At 32.4% G+C, this 25,355-nt stretch overlaps 1 protein-coding gene across 1 annotated transcript; it reads left to right on the forward strand.

Annotated features, from left to right (window-relative positions):
- Positions 1–28: 28 nt before the first annotated feature.
- Positions 29–25,135, forward strand: LOC126819060 (serine/threonine-protein kinase ULK3). The gene is made up of 15 exons (XM_050546875.2): positions 29–188; positions 1,406–1,546; positions 2,292–2,412; positions 3,652–3,756; positions 4,208–4,351; positions 5,034–5,116; positions 7,620–7,775; positions 12,204–12,309; positions 12,776–12,816; positions 13,402–13,558; positions 14,585–14,652; positions 15,184–15,259; positions 16,341–16,381; positions 17,040–17,151; positions 24,510–25,135. The coding sequence occupies exons 1-15, from the start codon at positions 75–77 to the stop codon at positions 24,527–24,529; spliced, it is 1,485 nt and encodes a 494-aa protein (XP_050402832.1). The 5' UTR covers positions 29–74; the 3' UTR covers positions 24,530–25,135.
- The last annotated feature ends 220 nt before the right edge of the window (positions 25,136–25,355 follow it).

Here is a 25,355-nt window from a genome sequence, read left to right on the forward strand (position 1 = left end):
TAGGACCTATTTGTTGTGGTGCTCTTCAATTCGATAAGAGTAGAAAACTCAATCAAGATCACGTGATGTGAAAGATGGCGGGCAGACCTTCGTCTGCTCCTACTGCTATTCCACAACTAAAAGACTTTGTATTCACAGAAAAACTTGGCAGTGGAACATACGCGACTGTTTATAAAGCTTACAGAAAGGTGTTGCTATCTTTTAGAGTTATATCTGTTGGTGCTTTACAAAAGGATAACTTCTTCTCTTCCCCACACTGTTTATTAACAAAATGGGGAAATACGTAACCATTCAATTTCCCTTTTTTCTATCTCAATCTGTTCTTACTTGTATGACTCATCAGGTCCTGACTTACACTTTCAAACTCTTCATGTTAGATAGCCATTATTTTTTTACATATGACGATTCCCATGATTTTGCCAAAATCATCCTTATAACGTTGACTTCATTCATATGATATGATTGACTTTGGAGCATATTATTGTTAATGAATGTCTTCATCATTTTGCTGAAACTAGTGAAACTATGCACATTGCCTGATCTCTATCCCGGTTGTTCAGTGGTGGACATACTGAAAGACTAGCCCCAAATTATGCTTATGTTATATCTCTTTTATATCTGTACATGAATGTATGTTTGTAGTTTCTATGTACCTGTAATTGAAAAAGAATTATGTGGAACCCAGGAACTTTCATAATTGGTAATGTGCTAAAAACAAAAAGATTAGAGTTAATAGTCAAAAGGATTGTATTGTAAGACTTAGCATTATGGCTCACAGTTTGTCATCTATGTCCGTCTGATGTGAATTTAATCCTGTTAATAGACCCAACAATAAGGAGTGGGGTGGCATGCCTGCCTGGGTCATTCGTGAAATTCCATGAATAAATATATTAGTAGTAGTACCAAACTGATCAAGTTCATAGTTGTTATAAGTTATAAATGTTAAAGGAGCTCAATCTCTATTCTTTTGCACCTAGAAAGGGACACAAATGGGTCGCAACGCATATAATAATGTATTATTTATGAATGTATATAAACTAATTTACATTCAATCTTTTCTGTTTTTACTGTAATTTTTAATCAGTTATTTTCGGCGAAATACACGAAGCAGCCAAATTCCATGGGAGTCTTAGGCATCTGGTTATTCCAGTAGCATTCTCCTGTGGGGTATGTTTAGCCTCGTTCATTAAGTTACTTCATTAATTAAGGCGCTCGAAAACATTCTGGCACGTGATTCGTTCATTTTGTCTTAAATATTAGATATCAGAAGCACATCTATTTACGGTAAGATAAAAACATTAATGTTGATTTAAACTGACCAATAAGTCCTGTTTGCAATGTCGAAGACTGTGGATGTTAAACCTCATTTCTGTCTCTCTAATATTTATAGTCTATACATTTGCAGACTGGTGTTAGAGAAGTTGTTGCAGTGAAATGTGTTTTAAAGAGCAGCTTGAATAAAACATCAACCGAGAATCTGCTTACAGAAATTGAACTACTTAAAAAACTTAAACATGAGAGTATAGTGGAACTTAAAGATTTCAGGGTAAGCCTATCTGGTGTGTATGTTTCTTACTGTAAACCAAAACCTTCAGACACGACACACAGACAGGCATTGAAGGAATCACCTCTTTAAAATTCATTGAAGGCGAAGTGTTTTTAAAAAAGCAATTGACAAAACAAACTTCGAAAGGTCTAAGTCTGTTTCTTGATTGTTTTCCTGTATCATTGATACTGATTCAATGAATTTCCAAAAGAAAGTTTTGGGTGATGCAGCTTATTATAGTGTACCTTTGCTTCCAAGAGTTCCTGAAGGATCTCTGATTATATTCCAGGATAGATACTACAGTGTCCTTATTTAAGAATATTTGGGTACAATACTGACTTTTATTTGCTATACAGAGTATAGGGAAACACAACACTTATGATCTGATGTCTTTTATTAAATCATTTATAGATTTTTACAATCATGTCTTGACTTATACCACGGAGCCATGTTGGTTCAGTGAGTAAGATGTGGCTCACTAACCTGGACTCCCCTGTTCGATCGATCCCTGTGTTGGCCGAGAAAGTCCATCAGGATTTTCCGGCATGGTTCTCCATTGTCTGGCAAGGGACAATGTATAGTAATTGGCTGTTGCTCGCCAGGCAAAATTTTTTCTCTGAGCACACTGTACGGCGTATCCACCCCCCCACCCCACCCCATCTTCATTAATCCAGTTGGAGCAGAACAGCATATGTAATATGCAAACCAATAATTTTTTAATTTAATGTTCAATTTTCTATTACAGTGGGATGATGGGTATATATATCTTATTATGGAATATTGCAGTGGTGGAGACCTTAGTCATTTTATTAGGAAAAAGAGAGCTTTACCTGAGCAGATTGTAAGACGATTTCTACAACAAATTGGTATGGAAAGTTTTAGTAGTTAAAATGTATAATTCTATCTTATGTTCTTGAACATCTATGTTCTTGGGCCATTAGATAATACTGGACAAGAAAGTAGTAGGAAACAATTCTAACATCTCTGATCTCTCTTAAAGTCAGAAGAAAACATAATTCATTCATTAACGATGGATTATGTAAGAGCTAAATCTGTCTATTGCAGGTCTTTTTTTTGGCTTCACATGTCCTCTAAACTATTATTTAGACATTTATTCACATGACAAGCCTATAATCAATTCCCTAGACCATCAAATGGCTGAGAATTAAATGGATTAAAACACCAGTGACCTGTTTCATGAAATTTTAACTAAGATAAAATCCAAATTTTAGTAATTTGATTGGATAATATTAGACTGATTTTAGTGCTTAGCCAATCAAAATTGAAGTATCTACTAAAATTTGGATTTTATCTTTAGTTAAACATATATACATAATCGAGACTAGGCTGTTTATTGTACTGACTTAAGTAATGATGATCGAGGCTAGGCGTAAATTTCAATCGCTTAGTTCTCAGTTCATAGTTGATCAATTTGAATGAAATTTTCAGCAAATTGCCTTTACATTATCTAGTTTTTAACTATTATAGTGAGAACTGTATTTTCAAGATTTAGTGAAACAGGGCCCTGCAAGATTTAAAGATTTCACAATATAATGGATAATCGAGACTTAACCTCGATTGCCAAGTACAGTTGCTACCATGATAGACAATCTACACTACATCTTAATACAGTCATAACTCAGAATAAAGTAATTTGAATGAAATTTTCAATATTTTAATTTCTCATTATCTATTTTTTAACTATTATACAAGAATGGTCAGCACTTTATCTAAATCTTACATGCGATTCAACTACTTGTTTTGTTTATTCAGGATCCCAATCGATAGATGTTTTAGAAGTGTATTTGATCACTTATGTTAGTTTATGCAATGTAACATTTTCAATGATGACAGATTTTCATCCCACAAAACAAATCAATGCATAAATTTAAGTAAAATCAACAATTTTGATTTATGACCCTAATCAAAATGGTCTTATTGTTTTAATATTTTTAGAGTTTATCGTAGTGGGTACGATTTTTATGAAGTATTCTATATGTACTTTATTTGTTGCAGCCCAAGCTATGAAGTTTTTATGGGATAACAATGTGGCACAGATGGATCTAAAACCACAAAATATTCAATATGTACTTTATTTGTTGCAGCCCAAGCTATGAAGTTTTTATGGGATAACAATGTGGCACATATGGATCTAAAACCACAAAATATACTTCTAACGTCTACAACTAATCCTAGATTAAAATTAGCAGGTAACATACTTCAATTACCGGTGGCTAGAACTGCATGCCATTTATAAGTAAAACTAATTTTATCTACTCAAGTTTTGTTGTCTTTTACGGTACAGTAGGAAAAAATTTATTTTACCTGATTTGATTATACAGTTGCCTCATCAGGAGTGTTCAAATTAGATTTTATGCAAAATTTGATACAAATCTGCCAATTAAATCACCATTTAAGTCACAACTATATGCATGTCATTTTCAATCTAAAATTTCAATTAAAGGAGCATAACGCACACTCGTGAAAAATACCTTTTTCTAATTAGGTCAGTCTTTGCATTTTCGATAGGACAGTTCAATATGATCAATATTATTCTAAAGTATTAGTAATTATGTTTAATGCCTATTTACGTTTAGGAAAATGTATTATTGAATTGCATTTAAAAGGGAGATAATACCTTAGGTTCTATATTATTTTCAGATTTTGGTTTTGCTAAGAATCTATATGATGGTGATACATTGTATACAATGAGAGGATCACCATTATATATGGCACCAGAAATAATCTGTCATGGTACATATGATGCTAGAGTAGATCTCTGGTCTATAGGAGTCATCTTATATGGTAATATACTATTAGCTTTTCTTGATAAAAATACCTATACATCAATTTCTTCTAGATGCCTCTCCGCATCAACTGGGTGATTTGATGATAATATTTGGACTAAAAACATACACGTATTCAAAAATTTGCTTCAAATCCCTCTCAAGACATTGTATTCGTGAGGAAATACCCCAAGACATAAAAAAATATTTTTTTAGAAGCCGGTATTTTTCTAAAGATTGGGTATCTCTACTATCCAAATTTGCCATACTTTTAATAGAAATACCCCTTGTCATAAAAAGTCTATATTTAGAAGCTGGTATTTTTGTAGTAAGATTGGGCATCTCTACTTTCCAATTATACCAAATTTACCATACTTTTAATGAAAATAACCACCGATAAATACTTTTGTGAGAATTTATCTTTAAAGAGTCTTACAGCAGATCTTTCCTAATGTTTTTACAACTGCCAGTTTTATGTACACATATTTATGTCTATATTATGTCTGTCCACAATTTCTTCTGCATACTTTACAGGTCAAAGTTCACTAGGACAGATTTTTTCATGTTTATATTTGTTGAAATTTGATAGGTGTTATGTCGTCCATATTTAATTTAGTAACTTATTTATAATCGATGTTTCAGTCCTGAAGCAAAATTCATTAACTTTATATAAATGAAAGGTAATTACTTTTTTGTTACAGAATGTTTATTTGGAAGAGCACCATTTGCATCAAAAAGTTTTAAGGAATTAGGAGCAAAGATTTGGGATCATAAGTCTGTTGAGGTATGTAGTATAAAATGCACAAAGAAAGTCAACTGCTATAGATTTTATTACAAATATATACAATTTCTTTTACCTTGCCTCCATGTCAGTGATGGGATTTCAAAAATTTTCTTGTCGGACATTTTTTTCCCGAAAATAAAGGGGCATAACTCTTATCGTTATTTAAGCAGACGTTTTTAAACCACAATTAAGAATCACATGTCAACAAAATATTCAAATTTATACGTAATAAAAAAATATCTTCACCTCGTTATTTTTCATGCTTAATTCCCGTACGGTATTAAAATTTATGTCAATAATATTCTTACAAAATTACATGACATCGTAATACCATAGAATGAAAGTTTGACGACTACTGTCGATCGGTACCTGTTTCAAATTCCCCCCAAATTACCGTATTTTTCGCGTCATATTTCGATACATTTTTCAGCAAAGACCGACATTCATCTCATACTCCGTTTCGATTTATATACGAAAGGAAAAATCTGACATCCCGAAATTTATTTCGTAGTAAACGTCGCTCAAAAACGAGCGAGGGACACCAACTGCAGCTAAATAATCACATTCGACTCTAGCACGCGCTATCGTCTAAAACAATTAACTAACCTTATTCCAATCGACATAGTCGTCAACATTTCTTAGCGTGTTAATTTATTTATTTAAAAACATAAACCCCACTCAAAATATGATCATAAATCCGACAATATGCCATCAAAATAGAATCTTTTCTCTCACATCAGGCGTATTTGATTCGGCACGTTTAAATCTCTTAATTTCACGTGTCTCGCGAGATGACTACTTTCATTTTGAGTTACTTTACTAAAACAATTAACTAACCTTATTCCAATCGACATAGTCATCAACATTTCTTAGCGTGTTTATTTATTAATTTAAAAACATAAATCTCTTAATTTCACGTGTCTCGCGAGATGACTACTTTCATTTTGAGTTACTTTACTAGAACCATGCGTGTGTGTGAAATAGCTTTATTTAACTTTGGCTTCCACCGAAGGAATATCACAGACAAGTTATCGGATACAATGTATATTGAATCGAAGCATGTTGAAAGTTATAATGACTGTCTATTGATGTCTATTACAATATGTGACATCTATAGTTTATACATATTGTGGGCTGACTCGACTCACATCAATGCGATTAATATGTCCGACAATGCAGAAACCACGAGGTAAACACAAGGATTAAAATTATAATCAGTTATTGGATTGATGAATATTCCGACAAAGGGGAAACAAAGACTTCTGTTTAGAACTAGATTGATGAACTGTCCGACAAAGGATTAAGTCGGTCAATCAAGGCAGATTAAGTAGTTAATCAAGGTAGGTTATTAATAGATGGTATAAAACGATAAATACGTTGATCACTTAATTACCTAATCAATCCAGCATATTATCGACGATAATCGGTTTGAGTGGTAGTTATACAATCAGTAAACTATTACTTTCAGAATTTTGAATATTATTCACCATGTCTTGATGTCTGATTGGGCATATTCCCGGTCGGACAATTTTGGGCGTTTGGAAAAAAGATTCGGACAAGTCCGAAATATACGGGCAAAATCCCATCACTGCTCCATGTATACATAAAGTATAATTAGGCTATATTAAAATAAGAAGTATTTTTTTAATCAACCAATTAAATGAACCTCCTTAAATGACATTGGACCTTTGGTCTTAATTATGTGAATAACCCAATATGTAATAATGAAGATTATATACTCTTTAAAAAAAGTAGGGGATATCCAGAAACAATACGAAACTGCCGAAATGCACTGCTGTTTTTATTAGAGATAACCAGTGTATGTTAATAACAGGCCAATTGCCTACACATGAACATAAACAGTTCATATGGGCGGCTTATCTGACGGCCCCATTTCACTCGCAAAGAGATACACTGTCAAAAGTGAAAATGGACGTTTTTGATTTTTGTCTTAATAATGAGTAATTGCTCCACCAATCCTCAGACATTCAGCAATTCATCGTGGCATGCTCCTAATCAACCGTCCAATCACGATTTGGGGCAATCTGACCCACTCCTCTTGCAGTGCCACGGCCAATTCTTGCAGTGTTGTCGGTTGATGTTGACGTCGACGAACACGTCTCCCGATCAAATTAAACGTAACACACTATAGCAAAGTTACGCTAAAAACATAAATCTTATGCAAGAACCGATAGGAAAGTAAACATGGATAGGATAAACCAGCAAGCGGCAGTTTTCATCAACCCTTCCTTGCAGTGTCAAATTTGACAATGAACCCTTCCCACGTGTATGGTGCTCTTGTGTGTCGCATGTGCAGCTCAGTGGTTCTGTTTGGGGCGATAAGTTCTTCATCTGTGAACATAGTGTCAAACCATGTCAAGTGACCATGACTATTTATCATATCATAACGTTCATAGGTATTTGCATTTCAATATCCCCTACTTTTTTTGAAGAGTATATATTTGATCACTAATTCTGGCGTGTTTTTTTTATATGTTTTCAGTTACCCTATGGTGTAGATATATCTGACAAAGCTAGAGATCTCGTACTTAGATTATTAAAGAGAAACCCTGATGACAGAATATCATTTGAGGAATTCTTTGCACATCCATTTGTAGATCTGTGCCATACACCAAATTCCAAGGCCCTTGAGAAAGCTGTTAGTATAAAATTTTATTTTTTACATATTTATCCTGTCCAAAATTTAAATATGCCAGTACAGACTCCTGGTTCACAAATCCCATGTACCGTATATACATGTAAATCAAACATTTTGCTATACAAATTAACTATATTGAATTTATGAGTATGTATGGAGGCAGACCACCATTAAATTTCATCATCTCAGTACCCACGAATTGTAGTTCGTCTATTTATAGCAATTCTCTCTCTCTCTCTTTTCTCCCCTTTTGCATGCCCATTTGTGTTGATTTTCTGGTCTAGAATGGACGAAGAGGGTTTGAATTAACATTTTCTGCCAGGTTTTGGTAAATATTCATGATTTTGAGGCGGAAGGATAAGAGGGTTATCAGGTTAGCTACGGCGATATGTACGGCAACTAGTTACATGTTTTTAGTATGCTTCTTCAAGTTTGTGTATCTCAAAATTTTGGTGGTCAACCTCATACAAATTTTAGTGCAAAGACATGACCATTTGTTCCTCTGTCTGTAGTGAAAAGCATTCAGCCCAACGAAAATTTGGGGAAAAGTTGGAGGTGGGCAAAGAGGCCAGAATTAACATTGAAGTCAATGGGGAAATTAATGGTGGTCTGCCTCCTATATGAAAACAACCTGACAGTGGATGAAAGGCCTAAATTTGATGATATGATCTCCAAATTGTCAGAAAATGTGATATATGGCATTTTGATAGTAAAAAATGTGAAATGGTAAAATTTCAAAAAATATTTGACAAATTTGGGAGGGGAAATTTTGATTTTAGTCAAAATTTTGTGATTTTCAGTGTTTACTTACTTTTCAAAATTAGTGGAAAATATTTTAATGTATGATTTTTACTTTTTCTGCATTATAATTGTTAGACGGGAAGAAAGTATCATAATTTCACTCAATTTTGCCTAAAAATCATGATAAATTGTCTGAAATTCTTCAGATTACCCCCAATATTGCTGTCAAAATTTTAATTATTCATCTGTTGTAAAATGACCCAAAATGTCTTGCATGTCTTTATTTTCATTGTTAAATAACTTGGCAAGGATCCATGTGTTTGTCAGATATTGAAAAAGTATTCATGTGTTTGTCAAAAATTTAAAAATTAAGAAATTTAGTCTAATTATGTTCTGCTTAGGTGTGTTAGAATTTTCAAAACATGAGTGAACTGCATTTTGCTGCTGTTTTCCTCAGGCTTAACCCTTTCAATGCTAGACGTAAATCCACTGCCTGTGCTAGACCCTTTAATGAGGAAAAAAGGGAGGTTGGAACTGAATGCCAAGCAGTACTTATGGAAGCTTTTATGAAAAATCTTTTTGTCTGTTGGGATGGGCATGAGGTTGGGCTAAGAGGAAAAAATAGAATTTTGGAAATTTGCATAATAATGTAGTCACGTGACGTCATGGCGGCCATTTTGGATTTCTCATTTCACACTAAAGCTAACACGAAAACGAATTTTTCTCCATGAAATACTTAAAAGATATTGTTTTTTTTACTGGATTTTGATAAAGATATATAAAATGAACAAAAATATCAATAGCAGCCATGAGCAATGCCGCCGCGAACACGCGCATCACGTCTCCCGCTGCCATGACCACGTGCGGATTGCAATACCTTGTTTTTACTTTCACTTTCATCCCCAAGTCCCATATCATTATCAATATAGTCAGTCAATAGATCTACACGTTCGGGAATCAGGAATTACCTACGTATTTTACGATCCAGCAGGCCAGCATTATTATCAACATCAGAATTATTGTCAGAATCTACTGCAGACACAGGGCTATCGTGTTCACATTGGGCTTGTTCATCATGCACGGGAGACATAGCTAGCCATGGGCGGAACGTCGCGCAAAAAATCACACACTTCATAATACCAATCACTGTCCTGACTACTATCATTATCAAGTAACTGGAAACGAATTATGTGTAAAACCCGCCTCGAAATTGTCCACATGTTGGTCAGCAAGACGTCATTCACGACTTCGTCGAGAGTGCATCGTCTACGTTGTCACAATGCACTCCGCCATTTTACGGTTTCCTGCTTTGAAACACGTGGAAATATGTTCTAGTGTATAGAAAATACAAAAGATGGCACTTGCAGTTACGGTACTAATTTTAGCGAGGGCTTTACTGAGTACACGGTAATACCGGGTACGGGCATTTTACCGACATTTTATAATACCCGGTACTACCGGGTATACGCAGTGAAAGGGTTAACACAATTTTAATCTTTCAAAACCTGAAATTGTTGCATTTCCCTTCTCGAGAAAGTAAAATCTATGTGTTTGCAGGGAAATTTCTCTGTCTTCATTTCATTTAGACTGGCTCACCCTCCCCACCCCACCCCTTTTCTTGAAGATGATATTTGGATATTCAATTGAACATTTGTTGACTCCAAATTAGCAGTAATCTGATTTTGTGCTTGAATTGTAACCGAGCATTTTATTTGACACAAACAAATAGTTACATATAAGATTTCAAGGATTTCTAAGACTTTTTGTTTATGGTCAAACATGTAATCCTATGACATTTCTTCCAAATGAGTCCACACCCCAAAATGGATATGTTGTAGATGTGTTTTTTGCAGCTTAATGTTTTACATTTTGAATGTAAATCTATTATTTGTGGTGATCTTTGAAAATGTAGCACTTACAGGGCAATAAAATATTAATTAATAGTCTTTTCATACCCCTTTTATGCTTTGAATTATGTCAGAACTCCCTTTTTCCATCTCATTTTGTCAGGACATTGATGTAAAGATTAAAACAACTTGCTTCCACATAATATTTACACTATGTAATTTCAAGGATACCTCTGATTGTTAAAGTATTTTAAAAACTGAAATATTCCCATTTTTTTTAAAAAAATAGTGCTTTGCGACCCTTTTATTAGAGTGGCTGGTTGTCACCTAAATACAGCATTTATTTTACATTTATCAATCCATATTTTAATAAATAATTCATACTTCTTATAACAAACTGTGTTTATATGTATGTATATAAGCCAGGGATAGAAGAACATGGCTTTTAGCCATATTCCATCAACAGTATTACTTATGTGGACACAAGTGGGATTTGTTACCACACCAACATTTTTAGGGGGTGGGCTTACAGGTTTCACTATAGTTCCTTACAGTTACCTTCAATGCAACAAATTTGCAGCTTGTCTTCCTGTATACCGGCCAAGGTTTCTAGAAATAAATGCTTTTCATCTCAGACTTTCCCAGAAATAGGGAAATATTAGCATTTTGAGGCATACAAAGTGTCAAAAATGGACCATTTTGTAGAAAAAGGTAAAAGAAAGTCAATTTTTGAAAAATATTCCAATATTTTGAATATTTTTGATGTGACTTGTCTGAAACTCTTTAAATCTTTTCGCAGAACTCACATTTCGACAAAATTAAGAAAGAATCTTCAATTCTAGAACAAAAGGCCCATGGACCTGAGCTGCAATCCGGTATACAAAACACTACATAACTTTAAAGGGTCACCATTTCTGCAGTAATTATTTTTTTCTGATTCTGTATTATAATAATGTTGCAAAAATAAATGTGAAGCTATAAAGAAAAGAATTTTGATGATATATGAACTTATAAAACCATATAGGAGGCAGACCACCATTAAATTTCATCATCTCAGTACCCACGAATTGTAGTTCGTCTATTTATAGCAATTCTCTCTCTCTCTCTTTTCTCCCCTTTTGCATGCCCATTTGTGTTGATTTTCTGGTCTAGAATGGACGAAGAGGGTTTGAATTAACATTTTCTGCCAGGTTTTGGTAAATATTCATGATTTTGAGGCGGAAGGATAAGAGGGTTATCAGGTTAGCTACGGCGATATGTACGGCAACTAGTTACATGTTTTTAGTATGCTTCTTCAAGTTTGTGTATCTCAAAATTTTGGTGGTCAACCTCATACAAATTTTAGTGCAAAGACATGACCATTTGTTCCTCTGTCTGTAGTGAAAAGCATTCAGCCCAACGAAAATTTGGGGAAAAGTTGGAGGTGGGCAAAGAGGCCAGAATTAACATTGAAGTCAATGGGGAAATTAATGGTGGTCTGCCTCCGTATATTCAAAGAGTTGTCTCCCCTTAGACCACAAAATATGTTAAATCTATTTCTCAAATCAAGGTACCAAGTTTTGATTATTTAATGTTGAACAACATATTAATTTAAACTTTAATTAGATACTCCCTGAATTATCTCCCCTTAGACCACAAATATCACATTTACCGGTACAAATGATTATTAGATACCGATATCTGATTGAATTGTACCAACATGAACTAAACTTATTATGTATGTATGTAAATGAATAAAGGAGTGTCTGAATTATAATTTTTTTTTATTTTTAAAGAAATAATTTATTAGATTGTAGTTTCTTTAAACTAGCTGATGCAGTAACTGTTTCTATTTTTACAGACTGCATTAGTAACTAAAGCCTGTGAACATGATAAAGCCGGTGAATATGAAGCTGCTGTTAGATTATATTTTGAAGGTTTAGAATATTTTATACCAGCTATTCATTGTAAGTTTGTATTTTAGGTTTTTTTTATCAAGTCTATGCTGGAATGTTAAATTAATTATCCAATAATGATAGTATTAAATGAGTCATAATTAATAGCCTTCATTATCAAATTATAATTTTATGGATGATTTATGCTGTAAGGTTTTTTTTTCTTTTGTACCATTTTATGTTTACCTTGAGCCACAATAAACAAGCTAAAACATTTTGATTTAGGTCAAAATAAAGTGTTAGATTAGGATTCATTGAAAGACATGTTACCACCGTTGATGGTACTATCCCAGTCTGGAGACCTAGTGTAAACAGATACACTTCAAAAAACATATCAACACATCAAACATAATTAAATTAAAAAAAGATTTTACCCAAATACTTTTTTTTTTTTTTTTGTTAAAAAACATTTACAAAGAATGTTGTATTGAATGCTTGAAAATCTTGTTATCACATTTTTGTATATATTTCTTAACAGATGAAGAAGATTCAAATAGGAAAAATATTTTACGTAGAAAGGTAGGAAAATATTTTGACAATTGCAAGAATTGAACATTGAACATGGAGCAATATCTCCAAGATTTTTCTTGAACAGGGGTAGTGACAACCGAACGACCATTGGTAGTCGCTAGAAGTCCCCAATTTTAGTGCTAGAGATGCCTAAAATTGGATCCATTTTGGTAATTCAGTCATAGCAGTATCTCTGAATATAATATAACATGGAGCCAAGTGCACGGTAAAAAGCAAGTAGCTATACTAGTTCCTTCTTTCTGTAAAATTCTTTCGATTGTATTTCAATATTTGCGTTGTGGTAATAATAAATCAGGATAATTTGTTTTATAAATGTTTTCAATTTTTCAATTAATAAAGTGGTATGAATAAAAACTGGACTGATGGTTCTGCTGCTTTTGGAGTCGAAATTGAACCTTTAGTATCATCGATCTACCTAGTAGCTTTGGCTAAGATATCCTAGTTCAAACTATTGTTTCATTTAGCTGCAGGTACTAGTAAGTGCTGTGCACAAGACTTTGTGTACTTCCTTTTTCTAGAACACCTGATACCACTTCTATTTGTGTAGGGTTGACATATTTTTGTTTTCTAAAGGTTAAAGAATATATGAAGAGAGCAGAAGTATTAAAACAGTTATTAAAACCAGGTCATTCACCAGAACATACATTACAAGGTATAAAACAAGAATTAACAGATTCCACCAATCAACAATCACAACAGTCAATGGATTCTGATAAATTATCTACATTAAGTAAGCATTTTATTTTGTATTAATATCATTATATTTTAGGATATTGAATTAAGAGTGGCATGTTTTGAGGATATCTTGAGATAATTTGATTAGGTTGCTGATTCAGTCAGCTTTGACTATACTAAGAGTATATAATAAGAGTAACTGTGCATGTCTATTGTAATGTTATAGACTAGTGGTAACAGTGATTGCTAATTTTACTGTTGAAATATGGGGCCCACGGTGGATCAGTGATTAAGATAATGGCTCACTAACCAGGAGTACCAATATTCGATCCAGGTGTTGGTCGAGACAGTTCATTAGGATTTTCCAGCATGGTTTACCCTTGTCAGTGGTGCAGAACAGAGGACCTTGCAAGGACATTGTCTAGTTGTTTGGATGAGACAAAAAAATAAAGTGTTGGCATGCACATAAAAGAACCGTTGACAGTTGGAATTTGATATAAGAGTAGGCCGTAGCGCTGTGTCCAGTAAAAAGTTTCCTCAAAGCACACGTACCGTATGGCATATGCCCGTCTTCATCCAGTCTGTGCAGAAAGGTACAACATTAAACCCCATTCCATTTCATTATATATAAATATTTTGAACCAGTCTGATTCAAACACAGATCCTATTTTGTTTCGTTTTTTTATTGTTCAAAATTTTGTTTTACTTGTCTTCTCAACACTAGGATCTGGAAGAGTTGATATATAACAGGCGTTCTAGTTGATGCGAGGAATTAGCCAATGAAACGGGCTGTTATGGAGAGTTCTTGGCATGCTCTGCACGGAACTGTGGGTAATCCCTTAAAAATGTCAACGCTGATTGATTAATCAATGTCTGACATCATAGGGTCAAAAGCCGCTTGTATGCCCCCCTGATACGACCTCCCAGTACAACTAGTCAGATCTTCATGTATTCTAGGCCATCGAAAGTATAAAAAAAAAAACGAAATATAGATCTGTATTTTAATCAGATTGATTTTAAAGTTGATGTAAGTGAATTTTAAAGATGTTTAATCATATCATTTTGTACTTTTAAATTACAGTGGAACTATGTAGTGATCACAGTGAATTTTTAGCCGCTTTACGACTTATAAAAGCTGCATATCATGAGGTAAAGAGTTTGATCCTTTGATGTTTTTTTTTAACTCTAATCTTACAGTGTCTTCTTTTTACTACCGGTACGGACGTTATAATTAATGGACAAAACCAAAAAAGATTCAATTTTTTTAATGTGCAATGTGCTTAAAACATAATTAGTCCAAAATGGTTAAGTCACCCCAACCTGTAACAACATTTCTTTTCATTTTAAAAACAAAATTGACTTTAATTTTAAGATTTATTTGATGAAAGAATCACCGAGAATTTTTAACAACTAATTAATACACAAAACTAGGGTGGATAATTTTTGTAAAGCGAAATTTTCTTATTAATAAAACTTAAGCCATTTAAGTCTGACGCCCATTGATGTCCATTTTGTTATGAAGATGTCACCTTGCAGTCTGTGCCATATATTGAATGTAGTTTGAAAGAAAAATGTTATTGGTGACCAAGTCAGCCGTGTGGTCAAGTCATTCTGTTTTACTTTTAAGAGATTTGTTTAGCTTAACTACGTGTATCTACTGATATATTGTTTGTATTACAGATAGAAAAAGAAGAGTTTGAACAAGCTTTAAAACATTATGAAATGTCACTTGGTGCATTACTCAAATTATTACCAGGTTAGTCAATCAAATCTAATATTACATTTACTATAATAACAATTAGTGTCTGATATAGGCCATATTCCTGTAGCAATGGCCCGAGAAATCCCTCTCTGGCCATTGCTGGATTAGCTTCTAATACTTGAACTTTGGAGGGAGCATGGCTATTCTACCTGGTCAATCAAATCTATCCCCAAGCACAGCAACATGACAGCCCTTCTTTTAATCAGGGGCCTTCCCTAAAACTTTGGACAGTGATTTAAGGTATTAAAAATGGTGAACCTGTTGTTCGTCTCAAAACAATATTGTTTACATTATATCCGTGTTGATAGCCTCGTTTGTCACACAATTAGTTTTTCTGCAGTATTCTGCTATGCACTTGTTAATTGGTCATAATAAAATCATGAGTCATAACGTAACGTTATGTAAACATATTTGGTCCAATTTGGAGCTCTGTTTGGTATTGTTACGCAGTTAGCTATTGTTTGTTAATCGGACTATTGACCAGTCATAATTTATAACAAGAATTTGCTTTCTTTAGAGTAGTGAGTAGTGGGATTAACTCCAATCAAACGAAACACTGCAAGGAGTATGGATATAGGCATGTATCACAATTTCTTGTGAACACACTACATGTCAGAGTTTGTGTCAGATTTTTTTTCAAATTAACAGAGGTGCTTCATGTGGTCATAATTGTCAGTGTTATCTCCCAATTTATTTTCCAGCTTATGAAGTCTTGTAATCCTGATAGAGTACAGGGTTTTAGATAGAATTTGTAGACATTTGTGGCTTTATTTTGAAGTTTTCAATGAAGTTTTTAAAACTATAGCCATGGTGGGATTGTTCTGTACGAAAATGATTTACATTTTGACATCTAAAGCAATAGAGGACAAAGTTCTCAATAGATTTGTTTAAAACTGGAAAGATTTGTTTATTGGGACAATAGGGTGACAAAAAGGGGTGGGCTGATCTGACCTATTGGTCCTCTATATTGGATCAAATTTGATAATTAATAGACTAACTATTGTAATGTCTGTAAACCAGAAAGAGTATATTTTGTTGTATATATAATATTTTATTTTCTATATATATAATACAGGTGAAGCTGCTGGTCCTAGAAAAGATATGTTAAATATTGAGGTCAGTTAAGTTAATTTTGATAATTATCAACGCAAAACACTTTATTTCTTATTTTAAATCAAAGTTGTAATATTTATATCTGGTCATACATGATAGACAGTATATACATTGTTGTTGAGATACGGTTCCTGTTATCATTGTGTGCATATATAAATATCCTGTCCTTAAAATCTCTGATCGTCATTTGGGGTATTTTGAATCCATTGCAAATTACTATATTGTGAAAGTTGAATATAAAAGGAACATAGGTAAAAAAAATGCTCAATTTCAATCTGTATGTACAAAATATGATGAATTCAAAATTGTGAAACAATCAGCATCTTCTGCTACATTTAAACCAGTTAGTGCCACCTATAATTGTTGGATAAAATCTTTTGATGGACTTTTAAAATCTAATCGAATCAAAGCTGGGAGATAGACTGTTGATATTTTGGTTTTTTAATTAAATGTTACATGTAAGTCCATTTTAGTATCAATTAGGCTGTGAAAAATTAGATATTGTTGAAAACTACAATTGATAACTCTTAGCAGCTTTAATGGATATTTGATTGAAGTAAAATATTGAATATCTGAACTATACTGGTATTATTGACTATTGTTTTATTATTCAATAAACATTAGTTAATCGTTAGTGAATTTTGTGTGAATGTTATTTCAGATACAGAAGTGGATGTCAGAAGCTGAATCAATCAAGTCCTATTTATCTGTTCAAAGATTAAAAACGAACAATTCGTCACAAGAAGAGGATGAAACTCATCAAAGTTATATGAGTAGGTTATTTATTAATATTCTTATAACTTAAATATCATATAGCTCTTCAATATAATCCTTGAGTGGCATTTAGCAATTTAGCACATTAAAAAACACAATACAATTTATATAGAAAACAATCACTGGTTTATACACATATAGCACAGTGTTTCGACAAGTATTCTCTTATTGTTATCAAGTACAAACATCATGCTATATGTGTATAAACCAGCTCTTCAATAGTCTAGGAGTTTGGATAGGATGAAAAACGGAGGTCCTGTATATACCAATGACAGCATGTTAAAGATATCCTAATAGTTGGAAATCAGAATAATATTACATCGTAACACTGCAGACCTGCACAATTACCCTCAAAGCCCTCAAAGCCTATCTTTATTAGCCCTTTAAAGATCTCCTGACATTTGGAAATGAAAATAAGAGTAAGATGTAGTTCTACTGTTCGGAAGAAATATCCCTCATAGCATTCTATTTAACAGATGACTGTCTTCATTATCTGGTTGGAGCAGAAGAGTAAGATGTTAAACCCCACTTTATTAATAATATAAAAGAAACAAACATGAATAAAATTAATGGCTAATTGTAAGCTTTTCACATTTTATCATTACCATGACTAAGTTTGATGATGAGAATTTTCGGCCTAGGCTAAGGATCGATAAGCAATTTCATTGGTCAAGACTCTGGAACATGACATCTCTGCTTTTAATTGAGGTAGAATGTTTAAACTTGATGTAGATGTTCATTAGGTGGGTGTCTTGACTGAGTTCATTGATTAACATTTCGAGCTAAAGCTAAACAGAGCTAAGCAATTTTATTGGTCGATGCTTTGGGACAAGATAACTTTGATTCTATCTGATAGAGAATGATGAAACTTAGTGTATAGTTGATAATCAGTTTGATTGCTTGATACTTTTGAAAAAAATAAATGTGCGATTAATTAGTATGTGTCATCTATTTATTTTGGGATTTCGGTGGGGGACATCAGCCTCACTGTTGGCTTGTTGACTATTGTTTTTGATATGATTGACACACAGGATCCATCAATTAATATCAGGTTACAAGAAAGACAAAGTTGCACGACTATTAGGCATATGTTTAGTTGTCTAGCAGCCCTGTTTATATACTCACATTTAAGCAGGCATTATTCAAGAGCTAAATCTGCGTATTGCAGGTCTTTCTTTATGCATTAAATGTTATATGAATTATTAATTAGACATTAATCAACTTACCAAGACCATAATCAACTCTCAATGCCATCGCATAGTCTAGATTTTCAACTGATTTAAATTTGATCTGCGGTTCAATGGCTGTTGATAATTTACCGTAAAAATGGATAATCGAGACTTTGTTTATTGTCGTAAAAACGGTAGCAATGACAATCGAGACTACAGGTTATTGTAATGAGAATATCTCGGCTCAGAGTGAAGTAATTTGACCGAAATTTTCAACATGTTCCCTTTACATCATCTATTTTTTTAAATAATATAGCGAGAACTGCCAGCTCTAATCTTACATAATGCCCCTTTAAAAATGGTTTGGTGTGTGTGTCTACAAATACTTGGTGGAATTGTGTATTAGGATATACAGAAGACCCTATAAAATACTTGATATAACTTCTGGTGTGGTTACCCCTTGTCAGTGATACAGGACAGAGGGTCTGGCAAGGACAGTGCACAGTTGTTTGGATGGTACAAAAAACCAAGGTCCTGCGTACACCATGCCCTGCACGTAAAACAACCCTTGATGTCTGTGTAAAATTTTCCTCATAGCACACTGTATGGCATATGCCCATCTTCATTAGCTCGGTTGGTGCAGAACAGGAGGACGTTAAACCTCAATTTCATTTATTCATTCTTAAAACCTGGTGGGATATTAGGAAGAGTCCTATTGATTTTGGGTCATAAATTTGAACACAGTTTGTACAGTTGTCCTAACATTTACATTCTTCTTTTTTTCTTTTTTTTTTTAAACTGGATTGTGGGATCTGGGGATGAGGATTTTAGAGCAAGCATGGACGAATCTGATCGTGGTTGGCATGACAAACCTCCATCTGTGTTTTCTCTTCATACCCACACACATAATGTACTATTACCATACTTAAACTCCTGTAGCGTTATAATTATTTTAAATTAAACTCCATGTAGTTATTAGTTTGTACCTAAATCATTTAGACAAGACAAGTAGTACAAAGTATGATTAAACACACATTAGAAATAACTTGGTGTATCTTTAATTTATAGTTATATGTATCAAAATATGGCAGGTTAAAATTAGAAAACTTGATAAGATATCTTGAACTTTGCATGGTTTTTTTTTTTGGTGGGGTTTTTTTTTTATCAGTGCTTTTTATTTGATTAGATAATAGTTATATATTATAAAATAATGATATTATCACTATTAGTGATAATAAAATTTTAAGTTAATCCATAAATCTATTAAATAACATATTAATCTCCTGTATTATCTCTATTACATACTTTATATACAGAATTAACTTACCTTCTATTTATTTTAATCAAATTTTATTACCTTGACATTTGGGCATGTTTTGATAGACAAACATTCCATTTTCACCAGAGAAATGAGGTTATATGAATGAAATATTTTTGTTCAAATTGACTGTCTATACATAAAGATTCATTTAAAAATGCTAACAGTCTGTTGGTTATCGTTCAGTTGACATATTTAATTGACTTGATAACTCATCACAGCATGGAGGTTAACAACATTTTTGTCTGAAAAATGTTGCATTAAATTAAGGGAGAGGGGTTTACATGTGATTCTTCTCCAATCTCTGTTTCAAAATATCTTTAAATAAAAATATTCATTATTAAAGCTTTAGATGTCATTTGAGGTATTTTGAATCTCTTGCAAACTACGATATTGTGAAAGTTGAATCTTTAATAGAAATATCAATCAAAAGGTGGTTCAATAATTTCATTCTGTTATTAGAAAGATATGATGAATAAAGTATAAACAAATCAAGGGCACCTATAAGTGTTGGATAAAATCTTTGGATGGTCCTCTCTTTAAATCCAATTGCATCCAAGGCGGGAAATTATCTACCGACGGTAGTTTTGTTTAGGTTTCTTTAAAGCGATAATTTCATATTATTCATATTTTCTAAGAAAGTCAAAACATAATTATTTCTGTCCTTTGCTCAATAGGTTATCAACTCACTATTATACGACCATGGGCATTATTTAACCACCCTTAAAAATCATTGACACAGGAAATAATAACACAATTACCTCCCGTGTTTTCCTATTGCCTCCATGCATTAGCTACCTTCAAACGTTGGAATTTGAAGTTGAAAATGATACTTTTGCCAATTTCTCAGCTGGCAATAGTGAATTATAGGATTAATAGGATTATTCTTTAACAAGGTAGAACGGTTTATGGATACCATCTATTTTAAGGCTCTATTTTAATAAATTTTAAAAATATAACTTAAAAATATGAAATTGTAGCTTTAAGCAAATGTTAAATAATCAATCTTGGTACATTTTATATGGATAAAGCCCTGAAAAGTTAGATATTATCTTAAAAATTGCAGCTTTAAAAAAGAAAAAATTAAAATCTTTGTGACATTTTAAAATATTTCCAAAGGACAATACATATGTAAATTGTTTTAATACAATGTCATTTGATTGTTTACAGTTGGTTTTAACTTCTGTCAATAAAATGTTTTATATGATACCTGGTTATGGCATTCATTATGTTACCCAGGCAATACATTTCTCTAATGTTTTCTTTTGCCCAATAAAATGTTAGAAATTTGCTTTCTTTTGAAATTGAGCAAGAAGCAATCCATCCACCCTTCCAACAAAATATTTATGGTACATGCTTGGTAGAAGCAGATGATTGTTTGAATGTGGAAGTGAGAAGAGTGTACATGCAGGGTTTTTCAGAAAATGTTTCGTGTATTGTTGATGTAAGGTGTGTGTAAAATGCTAGAAAGGAAATAAAAATGGTAGTTATGTAGACGACTATGTAGTCATACTATATTTACACGAACAATAGTAACATGTAGCTAAATCATGCCAAAAAGTACCGGCACATAATGAACTTTAACTTAATAAAGAGCACCAAATGTCATTGTGTGTGTAACAAGCGGGGCTAATGGCTGACACATGGAAAAAGTGTTTTTCACTTGTCTAAACAAGGAACATGAATACCTATATAGTGTTTAGAGGCTTATTGTTTGTTAGCTTGTTAAAGTTTGGATAGATTACTAATTGCTTCCATGTCTATAAATATTGTTAATATAAATATCAGAAATTAGCTAACTTTTTACCTGAAATATACTAAGACATCATTTTTATTACCATACACAGCTTTATTTCGTGTGTAGTTTCTGAAAACAAAATTCAGTAGTCTGTTATTTCACCTTTAAAGATCTTCAAGTGACATTATTTATGGGGTAAACATATGGCTACAAAATATTATTTATAAAAAAAAATATGGTTAAGATTGTACTTTGATGTTGAGAAAGTTAGGTAATTACTTAAATATGTTGTACTTTGTAAGTACTTACTTACCTACACCAAATGTTCAAATTAAAGGTAACTCTAGTCAGATTTAGAAAATTTCATAATTTTATTAATATATGCTCTCATTTTATGATGTCATCAGTTGCTGGTATAGAGCTAAACTATTTAACCCTGGATAAGAGTAATAACTATGTTAACGAGTAACTGGGCTAATATTAGATTCTCATTTGCCATTTTAAACGGGCGTAACCTGGTAGTATAAGTAAAGGGAGTAGAAGCTCTGATGCCTTTTGACTATTTTATTCTCTTTAAAGAGCCGCATCCCCCCCTCCCCCTCCCCCCACACACATCCCTCTAGACTGCTTTAAGAAAATGCTTATCATCATAAAATTTCTAATCATAAAATGACATAAAAAGTGGCTTTTTAGAAAGGTAATGTTACATTGTATATGGTCATACCAATCATTAGTGCATATCCACATTAGTTTTTAAAATATCAGTTAGTAGGAAAACTTGTTTTATATTCTTTAGTCAAAATGGTAGATATTGGACATTTTTGACAGTCAAGCACAAACTGTTACAAAGCCTCTTGATATTGATATTATCTAAGAATACTAAATTTGTCATTTTATGATAAACATTTTATTGAAGTGGTTTAAAGGTCCAACATATATAGAGATAAAAGAACTACAGGGAATGAAAAATAATTAGAAGAATTAAGAAGGTACTTCTATGTATGTCAGATTTAGATAAAGAGCTGGCTATTGTTGCTATAATAGTTCAAAAATAGAATAATCCAAAATGAATATATTGAAAATTTCATTCAAATTACTTGATTCTGGGCAAAGTTATGACTTTGAAATCTTGACAAGATAGTCATGGTTGTCAAGTACCATTGCTACGATAATAAAAAAAGTCTCGATTATCCATTTTATCATTAAATTATTAGATGGCGTAGATGTTCTAATCCATTAAATATCATAGACATCCGTTCCTATAGAGAGTTGATTATAGGCTTGTCATGTGAATAAATGTCTAAATAATAATTTATAGAACATTTGAAGCCGAAAAAAGACCTGCAATAGGCAGATTTAGCTCTTGCATAATGCATTTTTAACAAGCTTTGGTTAACTTTTGACCATTTTTAATCATGTCTATAGATGCTACAGTTATCATTAGATTGCGTTGATTTATAATACAAACAGTAATATAGCTAGCAACCAAATTTTTTTTAAAATAAGTCAAAAAAAAATAATTGTTTGGTTGATTTTTAGATTGTTGTATGTATTCCAAGATGGCAATAGGTTGCCAAATCAGTTAATTTTATCAAGAGCGTAAGCCATAAATTGACCTTTTCAATAAAGTTTTGTGTCTTTCTTGTGTAATCCTCGACATATTCAATCATTTTGAAATCCAAGACAAAACATATGAATAAAAGGAAAGGAACAATATGCACAATAACCAGCTTTCATATACAACTCTTGTGTAGAGAATTGCTGGCCATATGTGAAATTCTGCAGACAGGAAAATGCCTGTCAAAGCAAATATTTTCCCCCTATTTAAATATTCATTGTTTTCAATTTCAACAAATAGTTTGTTTTTTTGAGAATTGAAATATTTCAGATTCATTTTATTGTGTTTTGAGTTGCAGCAAATTGTTTGAAGGGTCTGTTCTAAACGATATGCACATCTTACGACATTTTGAATAGAAAAAGAAATTTGACAGAATGATTAATACTGTATGTTTGAATTATTGAGTGATATTTTGGTTGTTTTGAATCAACATATTGGAGTATTAGCCGTGGATAAAAACCCTGTGTTAACTATTAACCTAAACCCAGGCTAGTGTTTGAATCTTGGGTCACAGAAAGTGCCTTTTACATTTGTCATGTGAAAGCTATCAAAAATAGAGTAGAAAAGTCAGTTTATTGTAGAGAGGTTTTTTGATGAAAAGTACTAACACATGTAAAATAAACTTATTTTATATGTAAAGAATGCTGTCATGATATTAATAATGCCATACACTGCAAAAAATGTTTTAGGGTTGTTTTTTTTTTTATGCTGCTATTTGTGCCAACTCTGTGGCAGATTCATGTACATATCTGAGTATCAAGTTGTCATTTGCCATTATTGGTTTTAATAATCATTATTTGTGTTAGTCATTTATTTAATTTGAGAGATGTGGGTATAAATGTTGTTTTTATTAATCACTATGTTAGTCATATATTTAATTTGAGGGGTGTTGGTACAAATGTTGTTTTCACTAATCACTTTTTATGTTAGTAATTTATTTCATTTGAGAGGGTATAAATGTTGTTTACATTAATCACTATTTATGTTAGTCATTTATTTAATTAATTTGAGGGGTGTTGTATTCACTAATCAATATTTATGTTAGTTATTTATCTAATTTAAGAGGCATGGGTACATTGGGTATGAATGTTTTCACAAATCACTATTTATGTTAGTCATTTAAGGGTCTCTAGTCCTGACTAGATTATACCAGTCGGTGCAGAAAAGTAGGACATTAAACCCCACTGCATTTCAGGTCACTGGGTAGAAATGTTGTTTTCACTAATCAATGTTTCTGTTAGTCATTTATCTAATTATAAGGGTCACAAGTCACTATTTATGTTAGTCATTTATTTAATCTGATAGATGTGGGTATAAATGTTGTTTTCACTAATCACTATTGATGTTAGTCATTCATTTAATTTGAAGGGTCACTAATCACTATTATGTTAGTCATTTTCTTAATTTGATGGATCACTATTTATGTTAGTCATTTACTTAATTTGAAGGGTGTGGGTATAAATGTTGGAATAATGTGTATAAACTATACTAATCTGGGTTGTTTTCTATTACAGATCAGTGTAATGTACAGTGAATATAAAACAGTAATTATGCAGCTGTATAGATGATGGCTGTATCAGGTAAATCTTGCCATGTGACTGTTTAATTATAAGTATTGGAATCAGAATAATGTTTTATAAAGAGTACATAACCAGAGGATGAATGAAACTAGATATATTGATCTTATAATTGTTGACTCACTCAATAATTCACAGTGATAAGAAGAAGCTTAATGCATAATGATGGATTAAATGATTCACATATGAATTGTTTAATAATAATTTGTTGATATGTTAAGCCATTTGCCCTTTTTCTTTAAGTTGACATATATCATATTATGTATTAAACACGCGGTTGACAAGTACATGGAAATCCGCAAAAGGTGTGTCTAAAAGTGGGAAAATAGGGTACAAATACCTACCTTAACTCTTCTCTAGTCTTAGAGTCCTAGATCATGTTGAACTGATCATAACAACTATTTATTGACAAAAAAAATAAGTTTGAAATAGTTAAACATCATATATACTATCATCTATATATTCAGTTTATTGGGTTGTATTAGTGGCTTAACGCCTCATGTAAGACTTTCGGGTGCACCATATAAAAAAAACTCCACTACATTATGTTTATTAAAACCATAAATTATTAAAAGCTTAATACAATACTTCCACTTTACTTAAAATATTAGAACATTCTGTGAGTGTACTTGAAGCCGTGAGTTAATAGGTTATAATAAGACCAGCTATAGAGCTTTACAAAATAATATCCCTTATGTTTTCTTTGAGTGCATGGCATAGTGACCCATAAAATAACACTATTTTTCTGTAAAAAAAATGTCAAACTTTCTCCAAAAAAAAAAG

Source organism: Patella vulgata, chromosome 4 (assembly GCF_932274485.2).
Source record: "Patella vulgata chromosome 4, xgPatVulg1.2, whole genome shotgun sequence".
Lineage (NCBI taxonomy): Eukaryota > Metazoa > Mollusca > Gastropoda > Patellidae > Patella > Patella vulgata.

Bases quoted from the DNA above. Each gene is read 5' to 3' on its own strand.
- LOC126819060 (XM_050546875.2), top strand. From the start codon at position 75: ATGGCGGGCAGACCTTCGTCTGCTCCTACTGCTATTCCACAACTAAAA. The intron at 12,817-13,401 runs GTAGGAAAATAT...TGTTTTCTAAAG, and splicing joins AAAATATTTTACGTAGAAAG to GTTAAAGAATATATGAAGAG. The intron at 15,260-16,340 runs GTTAGTCAATCA...TATATAATACAG, and splicing joins ATTACTCAAATTATTACCAG to GTGAAGCTGCTGGTCCTAGA.